Source organism: Gymnoscopelus microlampas (assembly GCF_963454915.1).
Source record: "Gymnoscopelus microlampas genome assembly, chromosome: 11".
NCBI lineage: Eukaryota > Metazoa > Chordata > Actinopteri > Myctophiformes > Myctophidae > Gymnoscopelus > Gymnoscopelus microlampas.
The window spans coordinates 26,046,122-26,067,772 of record NC_139948.1 but is presented as its reverse complement, the minus strand read 5'-3'; the positions used below and the strand labels follow the sequence as shown (position 1 = coordinate 26,067,772).

Here is a 21,651-nt window from a genome sequence, read left to right as displayed (position 1 = left end):
CCGACCACTGTTTGAGCAACAGGGGGCTCGACCACCAATCCAGAAACGTAGCCTATTCTGTGCCCTTTACCTCAAATAGAATGATAGCCCTATACAGTGTGTGCACATCGAAAAACAAGATCATAAGCCTGTGTACGCTGTCCACCCGGCGCTATGACTTATATGTGCATTATCAAACTTCTGGGCTTGAAGTTAAACTTCTATACTTTCAGTTTCATTTCTGCGTAAAGAAAAGTGTGTTTCAATAGCCATATGGTTCAAATTCTGCTACAAGGTAAGTTGCTGCATATTAACGGAGCATATCCTCCGTAAATATTTAATACAATGAAATATAATAGCTTTGGTGATTTATTTTGTAAAAATATACACGTTTTACTGAATGTCAGGCAGACTTGTTTCGGATGCACTACTGCAATAAGTGCTCCTCTAGGCGTAGTAAATGGCTGTGATATTGTATGCATTTTACATAATAACATGATGTAATACGAAATGTAACATCACAGCTAGAGCTACATTGTGCTTCTGTCAGTAAGTGTGTCAACTGTCAACCTTTCAAATGTTTCCCTGTCGGGTTGGCGGTTGACACTATGGTTGACCTGACCAGATAATTACCACACAGAATATAAGCACCCTAAAAGACAATCGTGGTTGAACTTGCTACTTACGTTGCAGTAAGATTATGAAGTAGGCTAAAAGGCTAAAGCCAATATCATTGATAGCCTATAAACATTATACACATTATATTCATGTTTTAAAAGTAGGCTTATTTTTTTCATTTGAAATTCAGACCGGATATCTGAAATGGAGATGGGGAGCACCAGAGATGATTCTAATGAGGAGAAGCAGGAGGAAGAGACAATTCTAGGGGAAGAGAGGGGGTTGAATGATCGAAGGAGCAGTAAGCGACTGAGGTTTCTAGAGGATAAAAGGAGGAGCTGTCTACGGAGAGGAAAGAGAGTGAGGTATCATTGTGAGGAGAATGAAGAGGGACATGAGCATGATGAAGAGGAGGAGGACGACGACGACGACGACGACGACGACGGTGACGTCACCTGGTTAGGACTTACCCATAGGACACTAGACAAGAGTGAGTCAAGCTTAAAGATATTCTATATAAATAAATAAATAAATATATATATATATATATATATATATATATATATATATATATATATATATATATATATATATATATATATATATATATATATATATATATATATATATATATATATGTGTGTACACACGCATGTATATCATATATCATTTTAAAGGGAAAAACACTGATTTGTGAAGTTCAATATTTTTGTTCAATTACCTTGCCTTTGTTACCTACTGATGGTCCATTGTGGAACCTTGGGCCGTCAACCTTTACTTTATAGAGTGTGGAGCACAGAAGCTGTACTCCAATTAGAAGGCCGAACGTGCCATCCACTGTTTTTGATATACTGAATGCTAAAGATAAGAACCTTAGAATTCTCCAGGCGCTCAACCGAGCGCCTGTTTGCATGCAGACCTAGATGTGGAGCGAATTGCCTTCGTGATATATCAGGTCGTATTGTTTTAATATCATTAATTTGCTGTTCTTTTATTCACATAGTATAAAGGGAGTCTCCCTTGTTTGTCAATAAAGATGCCTTGCGCATGTGACCGGTAATTTCTGTGTATGTCGTCTATAAACTGGACTTTAGGGTTTTATTGAACCAAGAGTGACAGGTCAGCCACGGCACATCAGCTGGTGACCCCGACCGTGACCCTGTCCCGTCCAGACGACCGCTGGATCCATAAGATCCAAATAACAATTCGCCCATACACTATGTGATACAATTCCTTGGGGCCCCAGGAAGGGTACACGCGGTGCTATATGTGAATTGTATTATACCAAATTTAGGTCAATTGTTACAGATAAGATGTAAAAATTATTGTTTGCATGTGAAGTCACCACTGAACAGCAGATTGAATGACCTTTGTATTAAACTAGGCTTTGAACACCCTATACCCCATGATGTCCCGTTAGGTTGGCTGGGTGGACAGTTTATCCTCCCAGCAACGGCCCCGAGTTTACGCCGGGTTCAAAGGAAAAGATAGCGTATGCCTATGTTTAGCTCCGGCATCCGAGCGAGGTGATGTTAAGGACTGTAAATGCGGCCTTGATCAAAAATAATACATGTTTAGCTCCGGCATCCGAGCGAGGTGATGTTAAGGACTGTAAATGCGGCCTTGATCAAAAATAATACATTTGTTTAGGTTTAAATTAGGCTTTGAACTCCCTATACCCCATGATGTCCCGTTAGGTTGGCTGGGTGGACAGTTTATCCTCCCAGCAACGGCCCCGAGTTTAATTACGCCGGGTTCAAAGGAAAAGATAGCGTATAGCCTAAGCTCAAATTAGTACATTCGAATGTCATGTCTATTGTTGTTTTATGTATGTTGTTGTCATGTTTATTGTCGCTTTATGTATGTCGTTGTCATGTTTATTGTCGTTATATGTATGCTGTCGTCTTGTACATGAAGTCCAGTATTGTGCTTAAGTACAGCCCTGAGGTAGTTACCTTAAATAGCCCTTACAGCTGCCTGCAGTTTCACCTCAGCCCTGCTAAAACTGCCGATCTACAAGCTCACTAGCTATTCCATTACTAGCAATCCGAGCTGGTGGATCTGATATTTTCAAGGGAAAATTGTGCATGTCAGGTCTGAGAAATTGTGAGCGGAGACAGGCTGCTTGTTTTACATTTCTAACTATGGGTTTTCACTCCACTCTGATACCAGCGTTTGTTTTTGGTACTTTGACCCAAGTACATGTCAGTGAATAGTGTAGTCTGCTCTGTGAGCACTTTTGTTTAGTGATTTTGTCCTACTTAGGAATGCAAGCAAGGAAGATAACCACCTCAGTGGTGGAAGGTCACAAAGTACTTTTACTCAAGTGTCTTACTTGAGTACATTTTGAGGTTCTCCATTTGTACTGCACTAGAGTAGTTCCAGTTGTCAATACTTTTACTTCTACTCGACTACATTTCAAAGGCCAATGTAGTATATCTACTTCAGCATTATTGCTGGAACCCTTGAATATTTAGGCTAGTTCGAAAGTGACTCATTGCAAATTTAGAATGCTGGACCTGTGCCTCCACATGGCAACGTTGATGCTCTTGATTGGGTGAAACAGATAACTAGGGAATGTAACCCTTAAGATTAGAAAATTGGAGTCAGTTATATAAAAAAAAAAAAAAAAGGCGAGGTGAGGAGAGAAATATGAAGTGCAAATAAATTACTTTCTTTAGAGCATATAGTGTGCACCAAGTAACATTTTATTTTCTTAGAAGTACCAGTCGAGAAACTATATGCAATGCACTAAGGTGCCGTTTAAATGTAAACATAATGTACAGAGTCTGTATTATTAACTAAAAAATGTCAGTGTATTATGCTTAACAGCACAAGAACAATCCGGAGTACCAGCCTCTACAGCAAGGACGTTCCACACAAAAAAAGGAAAAGAAAAGGGTACACTGTCTCTCTGTATTCTATGATCCTATAGTCTACTGAGACACTACCCTGTCTCTCTGTACTCTATGATCCTATAGTCTACTGAGACACTACCCTGTCTCTCTGTACTCTATGATCCTATAGTTTACTGAGACAATACACTGTCTCTCTGTATTCTATACTCCTATAGACACCATTCTGTACTTCTATGAGACACTACACTAGCTGCCTTTGCACGGCTCTCTAAATCGCAAACCACGCCGGGTTCATGGGAAGAGATAGCACCTAGCCTAAATGTGTCTTGTATGTTTCGTCTTGTATGTTTCGTCTTGTATGTTCCGACGTCCGACCGAGAAGGTTTAGACTGGTAGTGCAGTCTTGACAAAAACTAAACACTTAGACTGACAGTGCGGTCTTGACAAAAACGATACACTGTCTTGTATGTAGCGACGTCCGACCGAGAAGGTCTAGACTGACAGTGACAGTCTTGAAAAAAACGAACACTGCGACCGGTTTAGACTATTAGTGCAGTCTTGAAAAAAAAATATATACACTATGACCGAAAGGTCTAGACTGACAGTGCAGTCTTGACAAAAACTATACACTGTGCTTCAACGTCCGACCGAGAAGGTTTAGACTGGTAGTGCAGTCTTGACAAAAACTAAACACTTAGACTGACAGTGCGGTCTTGACAAAAACGATACACTGTGTCTTGACGTTGAAAGGCTGTCTCGGCAGCCTAGGGAAGACCCCTAAATGGTACCACAGTGTGTCATATATGTTGTCTTTATATGTATGTCATCCGAATGAATGAAGGCCTCTGTAAGTCCTGTTTGTTTTTTTGTTTTTTTAAGGAGTTGGTCTTTATATGTATGTTTTGACGTCAGAGACGTGTAGGCTGAAGGTGCGGAATTGGTCAAGAACAGATACCTTCTGTCATTGTTAAGTGTACATGTTTGTATCTACTGTAAGCAGGAAGTGTGCTGCTGTAGAACGCCTGACCAGTGTGACTGACCGTGTGACTGCTGCAGCTGAATGTGTGTCCCACTTCGGGGTAAGTGTTAGAGGTGAATGCATTAGGAATTGTGAGAGTATGAATGACAGGCGCACCCACTCTATTTATTAGGACCGTGGTTCAACTTATTTCATATATGCCCCTCGATCGCGTGCCGTTCCTGGGTCCATATATGTAATTGGGTTGGACACAAATCATATAGTTCTGCTTAAGTGAATTTCTAGAGCAAATTTTAAATGAGTGCTGAGACTCAAATATAAGAATAAGCGAATTTAAGGACATATATTAATGAATAACGTTGTCACTAAGTGAAAGATGCTACAGTTAAGAGGAGGCCCTTACCAGTTCTAAAAATGCAAGGCCAGAGGCCTGTTATTTTTTTGTTTTGTTTTTAAAGCTGAAACTATGAGAGCACTGAGATTAAGTGATTATATTTTTGCAGAAATTAAGTTTGTGGTCACTAAAATAGCCCTTAATATACTCATTTGAGGTCATAACATAAATAATCTAGCTTAGGTTGGTTTTAGTGGCGAGCAGCTCAAACTTTTCCATTTCGACACTGTGCAGTAAGTGGTCCTTTCTTATCAAGATGTTTTATACCATAAACAATAGTGATCATACCTACTGGGGACATTTAGGCTCTTACAAGATACCAAAAGATCTTAAATGGTTATCTAAATTAGCTACGTGAATTGAAAGGTAGCACTTGAGTTAGGCTGTGTTGTCGAGAAGTGCACGAGCACGTTGGGTGATGCTTGGCAGAACATTTATGACTACAGACAGTAGCTGCACGGTCCACGGCCTCTGAAGGGTGCACACTTCGGGGTGGTGTACTTGGTGGCTTCTGTCATGCTATTTTGATGTGACAAACCGAAAGCGAAACTATATGTTTGTTTGTAGTGGCTCAGAATATCTCCCTGTTATGTCAATGGTCAGTGCGTTTGGTGTACAGTATAAGAACATGCCGGGTTTTGGTTGCAGAGTGGATGTCAAGTGAGTTCATACAGTGGACATTTGCTTTGCAGTTTGTTGCCAGTTGCGGTGGACTGGCTGAAACCTACACTATCTTCAAAAGAGGTCATACTTAAGTGCATCGATTGTGGCGCAAAATGTATCCAATTACTTTGCTGATCATTGACCTAACTTTTATTCCTATTGCCATGATAACACTGATGAGGTTAGGGGGTAGGCTCTCCAATCCCTTGTCAGTAACAGGCGGCAGCGGGGTCGCGAGGCTCCCAGAGCACGTTAAAGACGTATCTATAGTGCTGGGGAGAAGTACTGAAGGGCCCCCGTGTTCTGTCAAGGATGAATCAACATCCTGCTGTGGAACCGTCTAGTCGATGTGCCGACTGCCGCTCTCTCCTAGGGTTGGCAGCACATGGTGCGTGGATGACAGTCCACACCTAACCGGAAGGGAGCTGCGTGACTCACCGGTTACAGGCAAGGCGGGTGAAAACGGTTAATATTCTGGTTCCCGTAGCCAAGCGGGGCCAGGACAAGACCGTCGGTTTCCTGCCTGGGGCGCCAACCACGCCAACGGGTAAGGGATCGCTATCGACTGGGTCACCCGCCGGTCGGATCGCAAAAAGCATTAAAACCATGGCGTGCTCCCCGACAGGACACGTGTGGTCGCTGCTTCCGGCTCAATGTACAGTCAGGCCATCACAAGCTCAAAGCGACCGCCGTAGTGCAACAGTCATGTAAGCGAGTGATGCTCCTGTGATCGGTGGGCTTTGAAAAGAAGACGCCGGGAAGCAGGAGGCTTGAACTCTCTATCCAGGGTGACCTGGGTGTAGACCTCAAGTGGAAAGGGGTCTAGCCTGTGACTGCGCCCTGGTGCAGGAGGCACAGGAGTGGGGAGGTCCGAAAGACTTAAGCGTGACCAAGGTGTGATTAAGGTTGGTTATGTTGTGGTTAACCTTCCATTTCTCTAAAGCAGGTCGACTGCTTGCAGGAGAGACTTATACACTTCTGCTGTCAATAACCTTCCATTTCTCTGAAACAGGTCATTGGTTGCAGAAGAGAATTGTACAATTTTGTACAGCCCGAGAATGAGGTCAATTGACCTGTGCAAAAGGCACAGGAAAGGTGTTTTGTTGTGTTTCCGATTCCATTTTGTCAAGGTAAAGGAGGGTGGCATCCTGGCCTCTGCACATTCCTATGCTGTGTGCCCTGCCGGGTGGCAGGTCAAGGAGGGTTATAGTATGTTTACATTTTTTATATATAAATATTTATGTTATGTATCGCCATGCATAGATATCTATATAGATATATGGTTTACATTTTTACATTTTTTTATATATAAATATTTATGTTATGTATCGCCATGCATAGATATCTATATAGATATATGGTTTACATTTTTTATATATATATACTTATGTGATGTCTCGCCATGCATGGGTATGTATATAAATATATGGCCCTCTCCCCAATCAACAACTACACACACTCTCACAATCACACCACATAAACATTATATTGCCACCTGGGCCCCCATGCTGAACTTGACGAAGAACACCCCTGCACGATAGCTACGCCCCGACTTTTGACCTCAAGGAGGGTACGGATCTGACTGGCGCTTGGAGTTTGAGCCCCTGTGTATAATACGGGGGGGCTAGTCTTGGACTCTGTCGGAACCTCCTCCTCCGGGCTCGGAAAAGTGACTACCTCAACCGGAGGAATTGGAGAAGAAGAAACCAAAATGCACAAATAATAAAAAAATAAATAAGCACTCCCACTGAGGGAACCTAAGTTTAGCTATACACTTGTTGGTATCAAATGATGTACTGTAATTGTCCCCAATAAGAGCTCATGTCCAGATGGTAGGTTTGGGACTGCCCCAGCCTAGTTCAGAGTTTCCCCTTCAAAGAAAAGGGTTTTCCTCGGCTCACATGACTCAAAAAGAAAAAAAAAATGGGACCAGATTTTTTAAACATGCAATATGTTATGCTATAAAGTAATCGCTATAAAATACTGTTCACATTTAGGTGTTGTGGGTACTAAATTCGTACCCAAGGAGGGGTTGATGGTCCATTGTGGAACCTTGGGCCGTCAACCTTTACTTTATAGAGTGTGGAGCACAGAAGCTGTACTCCAATTAGAAGGCCGAACGTGCCATCCACTGTTTTTGATATACTGAATGCTAAAGATAAGAACCTTAGAATTCTCCAGGCGCTCAACCGAGCGCCTGTTTGCATGCAGACCTAGATGTGGAGCGAATTGCCTTCGTGATATATCAGGTCGTATTGTTTTAATATCATTAATTTGCTGTTCTTTTATTCACATAGTATAAAGGGAGTCTCCCTTGTTTGTCAATAAAGATGCCTTGCGCATGTGACCGGTAATTTCTGTGTATGTCGTCTATAAACTGGACTTTAGGGTTTTATTGAACCAAGAGTGACAGGTCAGCCACGGCACATCACTACATAGATCATAATGAACATTCTTAACTATTCTTTAAAGCACACACTTCATTGCCCTGATTATTGTGCTCTGTGGACAATCTTTGGTCTGGCAATACATAACATTTATTGGATGTTGACATCTAGAGAGAGCAAGCGTTGTGTTGGACGTGATTCCTGTCACCTGCGGGAGCAAAAAGGGAACCCTGGATGTTAAACAGCTTGCCAGGGGTAAGTGGGCATTGAATACTTTTTCTTCTTTAACAAATGGCCATAAAGTTCAAACAAAAAAGTGCTCTCAGTGATTACGGTTATTCTTAACAAATTTACTAATGTGCTCATGTCTGCACCAACATCTGCATTCGATACATCTGAACTTCTGAAGTTGCGTTGGGAACCATTTGGCCCATATGTTACATCTAAGATGTAGGCTAATCCATTGTTTGTTTATCTATAGATTTTAAATTGTTCCTTCATATTAGGATTGAAAGTTCAGCAGCTATCTTCTCTTTCATTTGTGTTCCTGTATCTTTGCGCTATACCCTGTTTAGGTGAGGTGTGTATCGAGTGTGAGGGGTGCTGGTTTTCACCAACTGCCTTTGAGAACTTTGGAGGAAAAGGAAACAATAAGAAATGGAAACAATCTATCTATTATGACGACCAACCCTTGGAGTTGTTGTTTAAAGTAAGAACTCAACTGTATAGCACAGCACAAAATATTATGCTATATATACACTGATACAATGTAGTGTACACTATTCATCAGTATTGCTTTTAATGTTTATTATAAAAGCTGCACTGGAGTTTTCACACTATGTTGGTGGCCCCAAGTGGCAGCAAGAGGTAACTATTTTGATTCTCCCTCTATAAAAAAAAACATCACGTGGATGCAACAGGGACGTACATTATAATCAGTGTTGTAGCCTGGGGTCGACGGGTGTAGGGGCAAGACAGGGCCACTCAATCCGCTTCTCCGGAACTACTCTGCCGGGGCTGGGGGAGAGGAGAGGCTCTGGCACGTGGAGGGACTAGGCTCTGTGGATGGCCTCCTGGCCGGGCTCCTCCTTCGTCTCACCAGGTCCAGGACCTGAGCGTTGACCTCCACTGGTCTTACCCAATTAAAAGTATAGCATTTTAATCAGGGGGATGAGGAGATTGTTATTTCGTTTTTAGTTTTTTACTGGAAATTAAATATTTCCTCGTGAGAGAATGAAGAATGCTACTAAATGTCTTTTAGTAGGTTTAATTGATACAACAGATGACAATAATATAATGATTGCACACACAAATGAGAGAGAGAGTGATGAATGGAAAGTGGTGAAAATCGCCTCAAATGGTTCGGGAGTCTGACACTGATCTCAAAGTTAGAAATAACTAGATACAAAGTTCCAGGAGGATGCAAAGTCACTCTCATGGGTACAAATGCGATATAGACGACCCTGATGCAGTATTTTGGCTGAACAGTCTCCTTCCTCAGTAAACATCATCCATGTGCCCCCCTTATCCGCCTTAGCCGAGCCTATGTTTACATTCTCTACAAGGACACTCCAACCAGACATGATCATAACACTGTGCACTAATAATGAACTGATTGAGCTTACAGTCATACAGAACAAGTTATGAAATAGGAATAGAAAGAATCATTAATCAATCAATAATCAACAATCAACAGGAATAAAAGGTAATTTCTGTTACATTTATGTGATTTAGAGAATTATGCAACATTTATGTTTGTTTTAAAATCTTGCATAGTGCAGCTTTACTACTACTACAATAGCCTGCCTAGCATATCTGCTGCTAATGATTGTCACCACCAATGAAGTGTATAGTAGGCTACTCACTTCATTAAATGTGGCTCAACTTTGATTGACTGTACATATTGTTGATACACATAACTGTTCGTTATCTGCACATACTGTATATTCCTAATGTATGCACATATTACTGGTCATACACTATAATGTACATATCTGTTGATATACATGACAGTTGATTCTCTGAACACATTTAGCTCTATGCAGATATTACTGGTGATACAGTGGCAGGGCACACCCGACACTTACGTATACTGTATATAGTATTTACAGTTCAGTTACACATAGATAAATGTACATACTATACCACACAATGTGCTATTGTTATTGTATATATTTTGTTTATTTTAAATGTTACTATTGTTACTTTATTGCTATGTATTTGCTATTTGTTGGCACAATGTTGAGGAACTGAACAGTCTCCATTCTCTGTCTTTACCCTCTAACTGTCACCATCACAGCAGGGTCGTTTGACGACTCCTGGGTTTAAGAAGAGAAACACAGAGGATAAAAAGGTGATCTTATATGGGCAATAACTTAAACAGGTTTTTGAACATTCCATAGCCCTCCGCTGAGGCACAGAGCGAGTAGAGAGAAATGGTACAATCTTATAATGAGCATTAGTGAAGAGTGGACCTATTATATGAAGGTAGGTTGAAAATGTGTAATGTCTGATCTTTCTCTCTTACTCGAGTCAGATGAATAATTGCAGGAAGATGAAGAATGGAGGCCACACGATACCTGTGCAGCAGAGGAATGAAAAAGAACATGATGAGGTAGACGAAGGAGTGGAGGATGAAGACTCGGAGGGTGAAAGACGAACAGAAAGCAAGGGAAATGATTCTGAAATGAAAGAAGGTGAAGATGATGAATACTTATCAACTAATTATAGAATAAACACAGAGGCTAAACTGATTAGGGAATGACTGTTTTTTTTCTTCTTCCAGGAGAGAAGAGGTCCTGGTTCATCCTTAAAGGGTATGAAGATATTGGCGAACAATTTTTAAGCAGGACCTGCTTAAAAATCCCTCTCAAGAGATTGTCTGCGGTAAGATGCCAATGATAGGTAGCTGTTTCCATCTTCCCTTTGTGCCTGGCTTTGCCTAGTGCACCTCTGCAATATCTCACAAAACTCACAAAGTAAAGAAGTAATTATTTTAAAAAGTTGTTACCTCACTGTCCAATCTTTAGCTAAGTTACTATGTGTGAAGAAAAAAACACACAAATCACAATGTGGTGTTCAGTAGTGAAGACGCTTCCATGTAGCCTCGTCATACGACATACATTTCATCATCAGCTCGTCCGCAGGGACATTCGTGTGCATCCTAAATATGATGAGCGTGCTTTTATGCACAGAAGACAAGTACACTTAAAGGTACAATTTGTTCCCACTTGGTCTGTGTCTCATAGGAGGGCTGTTCACAGTTCAGAAATCCGCCTACCAGTGACATCATCGTTAGGCAGTTTTTTTCCCCCCAAACTAGATTTGTATTAACGCGAAAACAATGGCTTCCATTATAGCATGCTACCTTTCCAGGAATGGAAAGCCTGCCATTTCTATTAGCTTGGATTCTCCATCGATGATGTCACTGGTCATCAGACCTCCTCTGAGACACAGACGGAGTAGACAAAATTGATACCATATTATCATGTGCATTAGTGAGGACCAATTATATGAATATAGGTTGAAAATGGGGGAAGTCATCCGCTAATGCACATGCACTATAAAAGAAAAACAGATGCTCTGTTTGAGGAGAGGTTTAAAGGAGGTCTGTCACTAGCTCAGCTGTATTATATTATGTGACAATAAAGGACTTGAAATGTAAGTGATGTTCATGGGCAGGTTTGTTAAATGGAATACAATAAAGAGTAGAATTAAAAACCTGAATATAAAAATACATTCTCAAAGCTTTGCTAAGAGAATAACAGGAATGAAATAATTGATGCAAGATTAGAACTAAAACAGACTGTAGACCACTTCTCACAATGGCCTTTTTGTTCAATGTTTTTTGTTGATGATAATGATACCTATGAAATCACGATTGGCTGCATTATAATTACAGCACGTATAAATGAAATGAATTTATTTTTTGTCTTAGACCAAAAGAAGTATCCTTTCATCCAACAGTAAAGAAGATTTGGAATCAGGTTGGTACATAATTGTTGCATCTCATAATGTCAACAGTATCTTGTTATAGAGCAATGTAATGAATGAATGAATAAGCAATCAGCTTGAATTGACAGCTTTACCACCATGCACCAACAGCGTTGTATGGGGGTTATGTTTCTGCCCCTGTCTGTCTGTCTGTCTGTCTGTCTGTCTGTCTGTCTGTGTCTTTTAGCAAAATAACTTTAGAACAGATGACCAGTTTTCATAAAGGTTGGTGGGAATGATCAGTAGGCTGCTCCGAAGAGATGATAAGAAGAAATATTAAAACTATTACATTCACCTTTTTCATTCAATCAATCACAATCAGCCACAAAGTACCAATCATTAGATAACTTTGTTGTTCTGAAGTAATAATCTAGCCCTGTTTGTGAACAGAGAATTGGTGTATGCCACTAGAAGACTGCGCTGCTGCTGATGATGATGATGATGATGAGACGCAGCATAGTGAAGAGCCTAGAGAGGACAGCACTGGGACAGAAACACAGGACATGACGACAACAGAGATGCCCTTACTAACCAGATCAGATTTACCCCTCAATTCCTGTCAATGTGCTGAAGAAGTTAACGCAGAAGAGAGTTCTGCCAATGAAACCTGTAGAAGAGCCTTGCCCAAAAGCCGTCAAATGACTAAGGCCTCACACTGCATAGACAGGCAGGCTGCAACAACCTGCAACCTGTCTGAAATCCCTCCCTTCCCAATCTTCTCAATTAGTAACGAGCAGGATGATGCTGTTGTGTCACATAGAACCATGACCACAGGTATGTGTTGTATTTATGTGAATATTAAAAAGGGTAGAATTTTGTTACTAACTTTGCAAATAAATGTATTTGTGTTTCTTGAGTGAGATATAGGTTGTGTTGGATTCCAGTATTTCAGAGCTTGATTCTTATGTTAAATCAAGCATTTGAGTGAACTGACTTTAATATAACATTTTAATACCATTGCACTGTTTGTCACCCACAGAGTATCAAGAGGTTATTATTAAGAGACAGGAAAAAGATGGACCAATAAAAACACAGCTCTGTGAGGAACAGGTGGGAGAAGTGAATATTAAAGAGGAGCAGATAAAGACAGAAAATGACGGACAAAGTATCTCTCATGGTGATGGGCGTCTTCACACATCAGGTTCTGAAAACAACACTCAACCTGTCACTACTGGAAATACCAATGATGAAACAACAGTTCAGCAGCAATCCATCCAATCAGAGCCAGCCACAAGTACTCTACTGTCACAGAATCACCACCTGCCTTCCTCAGTCCCAAACGCTCATGACCAGAACATCAAAAGAAAGACTTATGGCTTCAAAAGAAAGAGGCCATCAAGTCTCACCTGGAAACAAGGCTGCTGTGGCCAAGACAAGGCTCTGGAGAAGAGACGTGAGAGGAGGGAGATGGTTATGTTGACCACTCTGCGAAACATCTGTGACTCACAGCACAGAATGTGCCAAGCACTGGAGCGACTCTGCTCCAAACAAGATACAGTCATAGAGCTGCTGAAGAAACTCACAGACCAGGACTGCAACCACACTGCATGAGTCAGTGTGTGTGTGTGTGTGTGTGTGTGTGTGTGCGCCCTTTAGGTAGAGACTGTATCTGTGTGACAGACAGACAGGGGGGGGGGGGGGGGGGGTAGATCGGGTTGCAGTGTGTGTGTGTGTGTGTGTGTGTGTGTGTGTGTGTGTGTGTGTGTGTGTGTGTGTGTGTGCGACTGTGCGGGTGGGTGGGTGTGGGGTATAGGGATATACAGGAAAGAGAATAGCATTTTCTTAATGTTACTTTGCATAGTGGGATAAGTATCCCGTCCTGAAAATGTATTTTCTGTTAATTTAAGAGCTAGAGAGATTGGGTCGGGGAGACCCCTCTTACTGAACAAACCATATCAGTGATTACTATCAGAATATAGAGCTTTAACTTTTTAACAAAAGCCATCACTTACACCACCTATAAAACTGCCAATAAGCCTATTGGCTTCTTGCATTGTAACCAATTCTTCTAAATTATATGTTTCAATGGAAACAAGTCCCTGGGCCATTGGAAAAGCTTAAAAGTGGGTGGTGCAGTGATAGTGAATGTGAATCAATTCTGAATCAGGTTATTTGCAGGGGAGATGAAGGCTGTTCTGTACAGGGTCCCCACGGTCATGAAATTCCTGGAAATATTTTGAAATAAAAAAAAAAAAAATCCAGTACTGGAAAAGGTTTGAAATTGATCAAACATCATCAAAGGTCCTGGAATTTATCAAGGGTCCTGGAAAAATATTTGGCTATGCATTGTTTTTGGCTATTGATTTTGTTAAAACAAAACATTTTCATAAACATGAATAATATTACACGAAATATGTAACATAAGTAGTTTTTCGCCGAACGGGCTGTGTGACGGCAGCCTAATGTATGTCTCAAACTTTATTTTTGCTACACTGCCTATCTTTGGGCATTCTACATAGGAGTAAGAGACACATTATTGCGCCGAATGATTGTTATATAGGCCTGGAAATTGGGCTAAACATTCTGGAAAAGTTTTGGAAAAGTTTTGGAAATTCGTTGCTAAAAATGTGTGGGGACCCTGTCTGTATTGGTTCTTCTTGATGCAAGTGCAGCATTCGATACAACTGACCATAACATCCTCATAAATTGCCTTGAGAGCTGGGTTGGCCTCAGAATGTGTTTGGCTACGAATTTACGAAATACATTACCGGAAGGACTTTAGGGGGTTTATCATTCTAATCTACGAGATGTATAATTTTGTTTTCGAGGGGGTCCTTAGCATAAATGTGCAGAATCATAAAATACACAAGACAATAGACAATACAACACAAATACATCCGTCCAGACAGAAGAAATATTTCCCAAAACTAGCCACTCCCACGGTAATAAGTATTCATTACATTTAGAAAAATTGTGCATTTGCTTTTTTTCTTTTTATATTTGCATGTGCAGAAGAAATAATATATATAATATAATAACATAAATGGACTGAGCTCAGGTCCAGACCTCAGCGTTGCAAGAGAACTGTATAATCTCAGAAATATGTATTTTTAAATCTAATAACGCAAAATGCTGTTTTTTTATTTTTTAAATAAATGTTGATTATTCTAAATTGCCTATGCACCATTTCATAGTTATACTGATAATGTGTCGTTTCTCTCTTCCATAGGCTGTCTGCAGAGCATTACCCTAAACTGGCAGAGTATTATGCCCTGGTGAAGGACAGACCCAGCGTCAAAGCTAGCTGGCCTCCTCACTGGCTGGAGAACCCCCAGGGACAAGACACCCTTAAAGACCTCTGACATTCATCCACTGAAACTCACACACTTAAGGGCCGTAGCCTGATTTATAGCTTGTTGCTTGCTGAAAATGGCCAATCTTCAAGCTCACAACGCATAGTGTTGTGACGTGTTGTGTGCTTGTACGTAGATCTATTTTCTTCATTTAACTCCATTAACTCTATTGCATTCCACTGTTGTAGCTTACCAAGGTATACATTTCTCTTCATTTCTCTTTGTGATTTCTGTCAGATGTCATTGGTTTTCCACTGCTGCAAAAAAATAAAATAAACAATACATAAGTAAGAAATACCGCTTTTTCAATGGAATTAAGATACTATACTATAATCAGAGCCACACTTTGTGTTGCTGTTATCTTTTACAGCCATAAGGTGGCGATGCACACATGTACTGTAGGCACCAAGCAAGTTTCACACTCACAGGCTTGAATTTTAACACATAGCTTGAGTACATTATCATTATTATCATGTCAAGGACCATCGGAAAATACAAGATTTGTTGTTAAATGTTTCACAAATATTCCACCATTTTTCAAGAATTTATTTGAAAGTAAAAAATAGGGTAGAAGTTTTTTAAACAGATTTTATACTATATTAACTCATTTTGCTGGGGCCCCCCTGGAACCTCTTCAATGACCCTTGGGGGTCCACAGATCCCATTTTGAGAACCACTGCATTATGATACCAGCAGCTTGGGGGGAGGAAAGAAACACTGCAAACAATATGTTATTTGTAGAGTAAAGTAAATGTCAAAGCGCTACAGAGGTTATGAGGTGAATAAAAACAAAAGTAGGTAATTTAAAAGTAGGTTAAGTGATTTGTGTGTGCATTCAAATTAGTGTTAACTAGCTCTATTTATTCTTATAGTAATCATTGTGATTGTTCAGTAACAGGGAGCTCCCTCCAGAATTTTCAGGTCGGAATACAAATTTTATACAACCAGTAGAGAATTCATACAAGATACAGAAATTGGAAGTGATGACAAATGTGCAGACATTTTTTAAACTGGAACACACAGATTTAAGCTGATATATAGAGCGTGCCAACGACTCGTCACCACGGGGGGGCGTGGCATAGTAGCTGCAGACATACTTGAGGGGGGCAATGTTAAGTCAACCTGGTTTTTACCCCTCAAAGATGTCCGCCCCTACCAAAAGACACTTGTTGACGCCCCCTTCAGGATTTTTGGCACGCTCTATAGACAGGTTTCCTGTTAGTAAACATGAGAGGAATATGACCGCGCAGAGGAGGGGGAAGCCTATGGGTGCGTTTGGAAATTACGCACCGGAGCACACTCGCCTATTAGTTTGTATTGGCCAGTGCGCTCACTGCCGCTCAGGGCTGTATTTTCGAACGCGCCTTTCACCCGGGCATGCGCAGATTGCGCATTCTGCTCTGTGATGACGTCGCGCGGAAATCCGTCTATACTAGGTACTCTCACCTGATTGGCAGATATTGGCAACCCACCTGAAAATGTATTTTCTGATAGATGAGAGATCGGGAGCTCCCTCCCTCCTATTGAAAACAATAACTCAATAGTACATTAGCAATTATTACTAACAAAATATTGAGCTTAACCTTTTTAACAAAAAAAAACATTTTGTTATATAATGATATAATAGTGATATAATAAAATATCACTAACTTAACTTAAATCGTGAGATTTGCGTATAACAAATCATAAGGCCTTGTAGAGGTATTATTTCAACACTAGGGCCAGGGCACGGTGATGTTGAACGTGAGCTCACACATCACATTTCAGGCCATCAGGTACTTGTGCACTCTTTTTTCCTAGCCCGCAAGCCCTGGCCAGACCCTTGTAGCGATACTAGAGGTGCGGGTCGCTACGCGACCCTTCCGTCTAGTCGCTGGCGCGAGGCTTTCGTGTAGTAGGCTGTAGACGTTTTCGACACGCAAACCAAAAGCGAGAGCAACAGCAGTGTTTGTTTCAAGACGCAAACCGAAAACGAAAGCAAACTGAGAGACGGACACATTTCACCCGTTCATCTATCTATCACAGGCTCTTGCAGGAGCAGAATGTGCGGCACAGATTGATGAAGCAGCCCGTCAGGCCAGCGAGACGGCGTTGGCTGCGTTCAAGCCTCCCAAAGAGTCAGACAGACAGTAGTTGGATGGGGGGCGGGGTTGCCGGGGTTGCCATGTCCAGGAGTTGTAAGCGTGAAGTGGCGTGTAATTGGTTAGGGAACGTCCACGCATGCGCAGTGCACAGCGCGGACAGTGGTCTCGTACAAACATTCTCGCGCATGACTGTAGATTCCAATTGTAAGGTAGATATGTAAGTGCACGGTGTTTGGGGAGCCTCGCCCCGAAGGGGCGAGGCACTTACATATATCGCACCGTGCACTGTCACCTGAATAATCATTTGCTCTGAACCAACACACTGAGTACAGCTGAGCTGAAGCAAGTTGGCTGGTTTCAGGTGAACTTCAGCAGAAATCAGGATGGAGGCTTACTGGGTTCTAGTGGGTCTGCTCTGTTTGAGTGGACTCTCCCTCAGTCAAGGTAATAACTGTTTGTTTCTCTATTCATGCCAAATGTACACCTTAAAAGCGGAGTGCCAATACTTACGTGTGTGTGTGTGTGTGTGTGTGTGTGTGTGTGTGTGTGCGCGCGCGCAAGCAAATAAAATATTAGTTACAGTACCTTAAATTGTAACATAATAATCCGAACTAAATGTTCTATTTGGTTTAAGTATCAGGAACATTGATGGAAGATTTACACCTGGTGTGTTGATCATTTAGAATCTCTGAGTAATGAATGAATGAGTGATTCCAAAAACAAACTGGGATTAAAGACATCAGGATGAGACTGTGTTTTGCAAGGTCCCTTTGTTTATAACCATAATAATGAACCTCAAGACGTTTATGCATTGAAGAAGAAGAAGAAGCATTCGGCCACGGACGCCCATGTGATACAATTGTGTTTATCTCTGGTACCCCAACCTAAACTGTAAAATCCTCAGTGTTAATTTAACTCTAACAGTGTAAAAATGAACCCAAACGTTTAGAAACAGTGTATACAGCACCTCTGTCCCCTCTGCCCTGATGAACAAAACAAATGATGTGCTATACATTATTTAAATTTGTCATTTTAATAGCTTGTTTCCATTTCTTTTTTCGGGGACTCACTCACAATTACAGTAGATGGTAAGTAAACCTTTATTGTATTGTTTCTTTTACCTGGCTAAAGAGCAATAATTCCCTGCTAAGGCTGCTCATTTAGTCTAACCTAGCCAATTGACCCATATTTAGGTTCAGACTCAATAAGGTTACGAACATTTACTGTATGTAAAACCCCAGTCTAAGTCCTAAAACAGAACACAGATATTTAGTCTTCAGTGACACATCTTTTACCTTTACTTACATGGTGAACATGTGCTGCATATACAGCCTATGCTATTTCCCCATTCATTCAGTTGTACAAATTCACACATGTGAGCTACAAAGCATTGTAGATTGGCTATTTTCAGCAAGAGATTTGTTGTAGAAGAACTGTAGAATCTAGTATAGAGTCCTGTTGAAGTGGTTAAGCCTGATTTACACTTCATCGTATGACAGCACATGAATTAAGCATTACTCTATTGGTTTTGCCACCCATATCTATTGACAGTTGTGTTTCTCTCAGTGTGTGGCCAGTCACCTCTGAACACCAGGATAGTTGGAGGTGAAGACGCTCCAGCTGGGAGCTGGCCCTGGCAGGCCTATATACGTATAAGTATACCACCACACACTTTTCAATGTGGAGGATCTCTTATTAACAAGGAATGGGTGCTGTCAGCTGCTCACTGCTTCAACAGGTGGGGTATTATTACCAGCAAGAGATCCGCTACTCTCACAAGACTAGTTCATTAATACTTGCAAAAAGAAAAGTGAATATTGTGCTCATTTTGTCTTTTTTCTTTACTCCTAGTAATCATGCACATGACACATCTGGTGTCACTGTTTATCTGGGTCTGCAGAGTCTAGAACAAGCCAACCCCAAGGTCTCTCTGTCGGTTAGCCACGTCATCCGCCACAACAACTACAACAGTGTAACTAGTGATAATGACATCGCTCTTCTGAAACTTTCATCACCGGTGACGTTTACCGACTATATCCGACCAGTCTGCCTGGCAGCATCGGGGAGCACCTTCTACAGTGGCATCGACAGCTGGATCACTGGCTGGGGCACCATTGGAACTGATGGTGAGTATAGTGAATCAAAACGAAGCCCATTTTGTTTGTAGCATTTCATACCGGGTGAATTAATTTGTCCCTGGTCGTCGTCAATAATTAAATGAAGAAATAAACACACATTGATTAAGATAGATTTCTATGTTTACCTCATTGCCTGATGATCTGGTTTGGTTTACAGGTAGTGAGTAGGTCAGAGTAGTACATTTAAAGCCATTTATCTTATAAATGGTGCAGTACAGAAAGAGAGGATGGGAGATATGTTCATATCAGGTAGTCATCACCGTTATGCAGCAGGTCAGTTGACTGATTAAAGAAAACAAAACATTTGATATGGTCATTTGCTCATGAAACTAACTTTGTGTCTCCCTAGTTGCCCTCTCTTCCCCCCAAAACCTACAGGAAGTGGAGGTTCCAGTGGTGGGGAACAGACAGTGTAACTGCAACTATGGAGTGGGCAGAATCACTGACAATATGATCTGTGCTGGAGGGAAGGACTCATGTCAGGTGATCATTTGAATGGTTGTGTTCATTGTTTCTTCCTGGAAATATCTCATTGTTTTAATGCAGTATGTGTTTCCCTACAGGGAGATTCAGGAGGCCCAATGGTGAGCAAAGAAGGTGCCCGCTGGATTCAGTCTGGAGTAGTGAGCTTCGGTGTGGGTTGCGCCCGGCCTAATAAACCTGGAGTCTACACCAGAGTGTCTCAGTACCAGTCTTGGATCAACAGTCAGATAACCAGCGACCAGCCAGGATTCATCACCTTCACCTCCTCTGGGACTAACAGTGACTTGAAAGTCACCTGTGCTGGCCTGCCACCAACTACAGGTTAGGGTTTCATCTTTCAATATATCTTGTTTTCAATTATAAAAATATTAAATTTCACTCATTATATTTCCTATAATGAAGACAATGGATAATTATGTTATCTAGCTGTAATAGACTAAAATTAGAGCACACTTCCAAAAAAGAATACTACAAAAAATACTTGTTTTAGTTTTTTAACTTTAAAATGTTTTGATATTATTAAAAATAGTGACACTTTACCCAGGGGGCAAAGGGGGGTATGCTGCATTTGCTCTGCTATAAAAGGTTGGCCACCAGAAATAATATCTATGACCCCGTAGGATCACAACCTATATGGACAACCCGGTCAATTTTTTGCTGGAAATCCAATATGGCCGCCTCAATATTGGCCCCTATCAGTACCCAGAGGCAAAGGGGGGTATGCTGCATTTGCCCTGCCATAAAAGGTTGGCCACCAGAAATAATATCTATGACCCAGTAGGATCACAACCTATATGGACAACCCGGTCAACTTGCTGCTGGAAATCCAATATGGCCGCCTCAATATTGGCCCCTATCCGAAAATAGCTTTGGCAATAACTTTTGAACCAGATGGGCTAGAAATATAAACTTGGTGCCTATTTCATGGTTTCAGAGCATGGGAAACTCAATGGAATACTTATCTTTATGATTGGGTGTGTCTGGACCTTTAATTTGCATAATTCCAAGATGGACGCCACGCGAAAATGATTTTTACTATGACTTTTACAGTGACAGTTATGGCAAAAAGTCTGCTTTTTAAGCAATATGAACACATTTGGTCAGTTTGAGCTTTCATTTCTATTTTGTCAATATGGCTGCAGTCATAAATAATGTATGGTATTACATTTCCCCCCAGATTTATTGATTTATAGATCTATAGTTGTGGGGATGATTGCAGAGAAAAATCGGAGAAAAAGCGCACAATGTATCTTATGTATCATTTTAATTAACTAAATGCAATATAAACATACACATGCACACTCCAAGACTTGCCAAAAACTTCAACTTTAGGGCTATACAAATTAACATAGTGGTATGCATTCTAGTACCATAATATAAAATATAGACTACTTAGTGACAAATAGAGTAAAGGCAGAGTTGAGGTGGCCTACAAAAGGTTCATTTTGACCTCTATGGTGCTGTCTTGCCTGCTTCTAAAGCTAATGATACTATGGTACAATGCTATTCACTGTCACTGTTGTCATGTGTTGCACTGATCCTGCTGCATCGTGTCTCCAGTACCTGGCAACGGCATCCTAAGTAGCATGGAATTGCCTTCTTTGCACAGGAACAGAGGCATGATATTGCCTTGTTCATTGACAAAGGCAAGGCTGGCTCGGTAGATGCAAGGGGGACTGCATTGCTAGCACTGAGAGACCATCCATACTCTGTGAAAGAAGGAATATCCGGCTTGGCGATATGTGCACATTTATCTATTATGGTTGCTAGAACAGCTCTTTT

At 41.1% G+C, this 21,651-nt stretch overlaps 2 protein-coding genes across 2 annotated transcripts; both read left to right on the top strand.

Annotated features, from left to right (window-relative positions):
* The first annotated feature begins 104 nt into the window (after nt 1–104).
* LOC311056298 (uncharacterized protein) lies at nt 105–15,165 on the top strand. Its single transcript, XM_084072817.1, has 11 exons — nt 105–274; nt 788–1,087; nt 8,050–8,133; nt 8,454–8,587; nt 10,178–10,231; nt 10,415–10,574; nt 10,664–10,764; nt 11,816–11,864; nt 12,262–12,645; nt 12,851–13,422; nt 15,041–15,165. Exons 1-10 carry the CDS (start codon nt 253–255, stop codon nt 13,420–13,422), a joined length of 1,860 nt encoding a protein of 619 aa, XP_083928943.1. The 5' UTR covers nt 105–252; the 3' UTR covers nt 15,041–15,165.
* Nucleotides 15,166–17,631: 2,466 nt separating this feature from the next.
* On the top strand, nt 17,632–20,195 carry LOC311055719 (mast cell tryptase-like; the record flags this gene model as incomplete). Its single annotated transcript, XM_084071989.1, has 5 exons — nt 17,632–17,692; nt 18,761–18,986; nt 19,100–19,374; nt 19,736–19,869; nt 19,950–20,195. 5 exons carry the CDS (start codon nt 17,632–17,634, stop codon nt 20,193–20,195), a joined length of 942 nt encoding a protein of 313 aa, XP_083928115.1.
* Nucleotides 20,196–21,651: the final 1,456 nt, after the last annotated feature.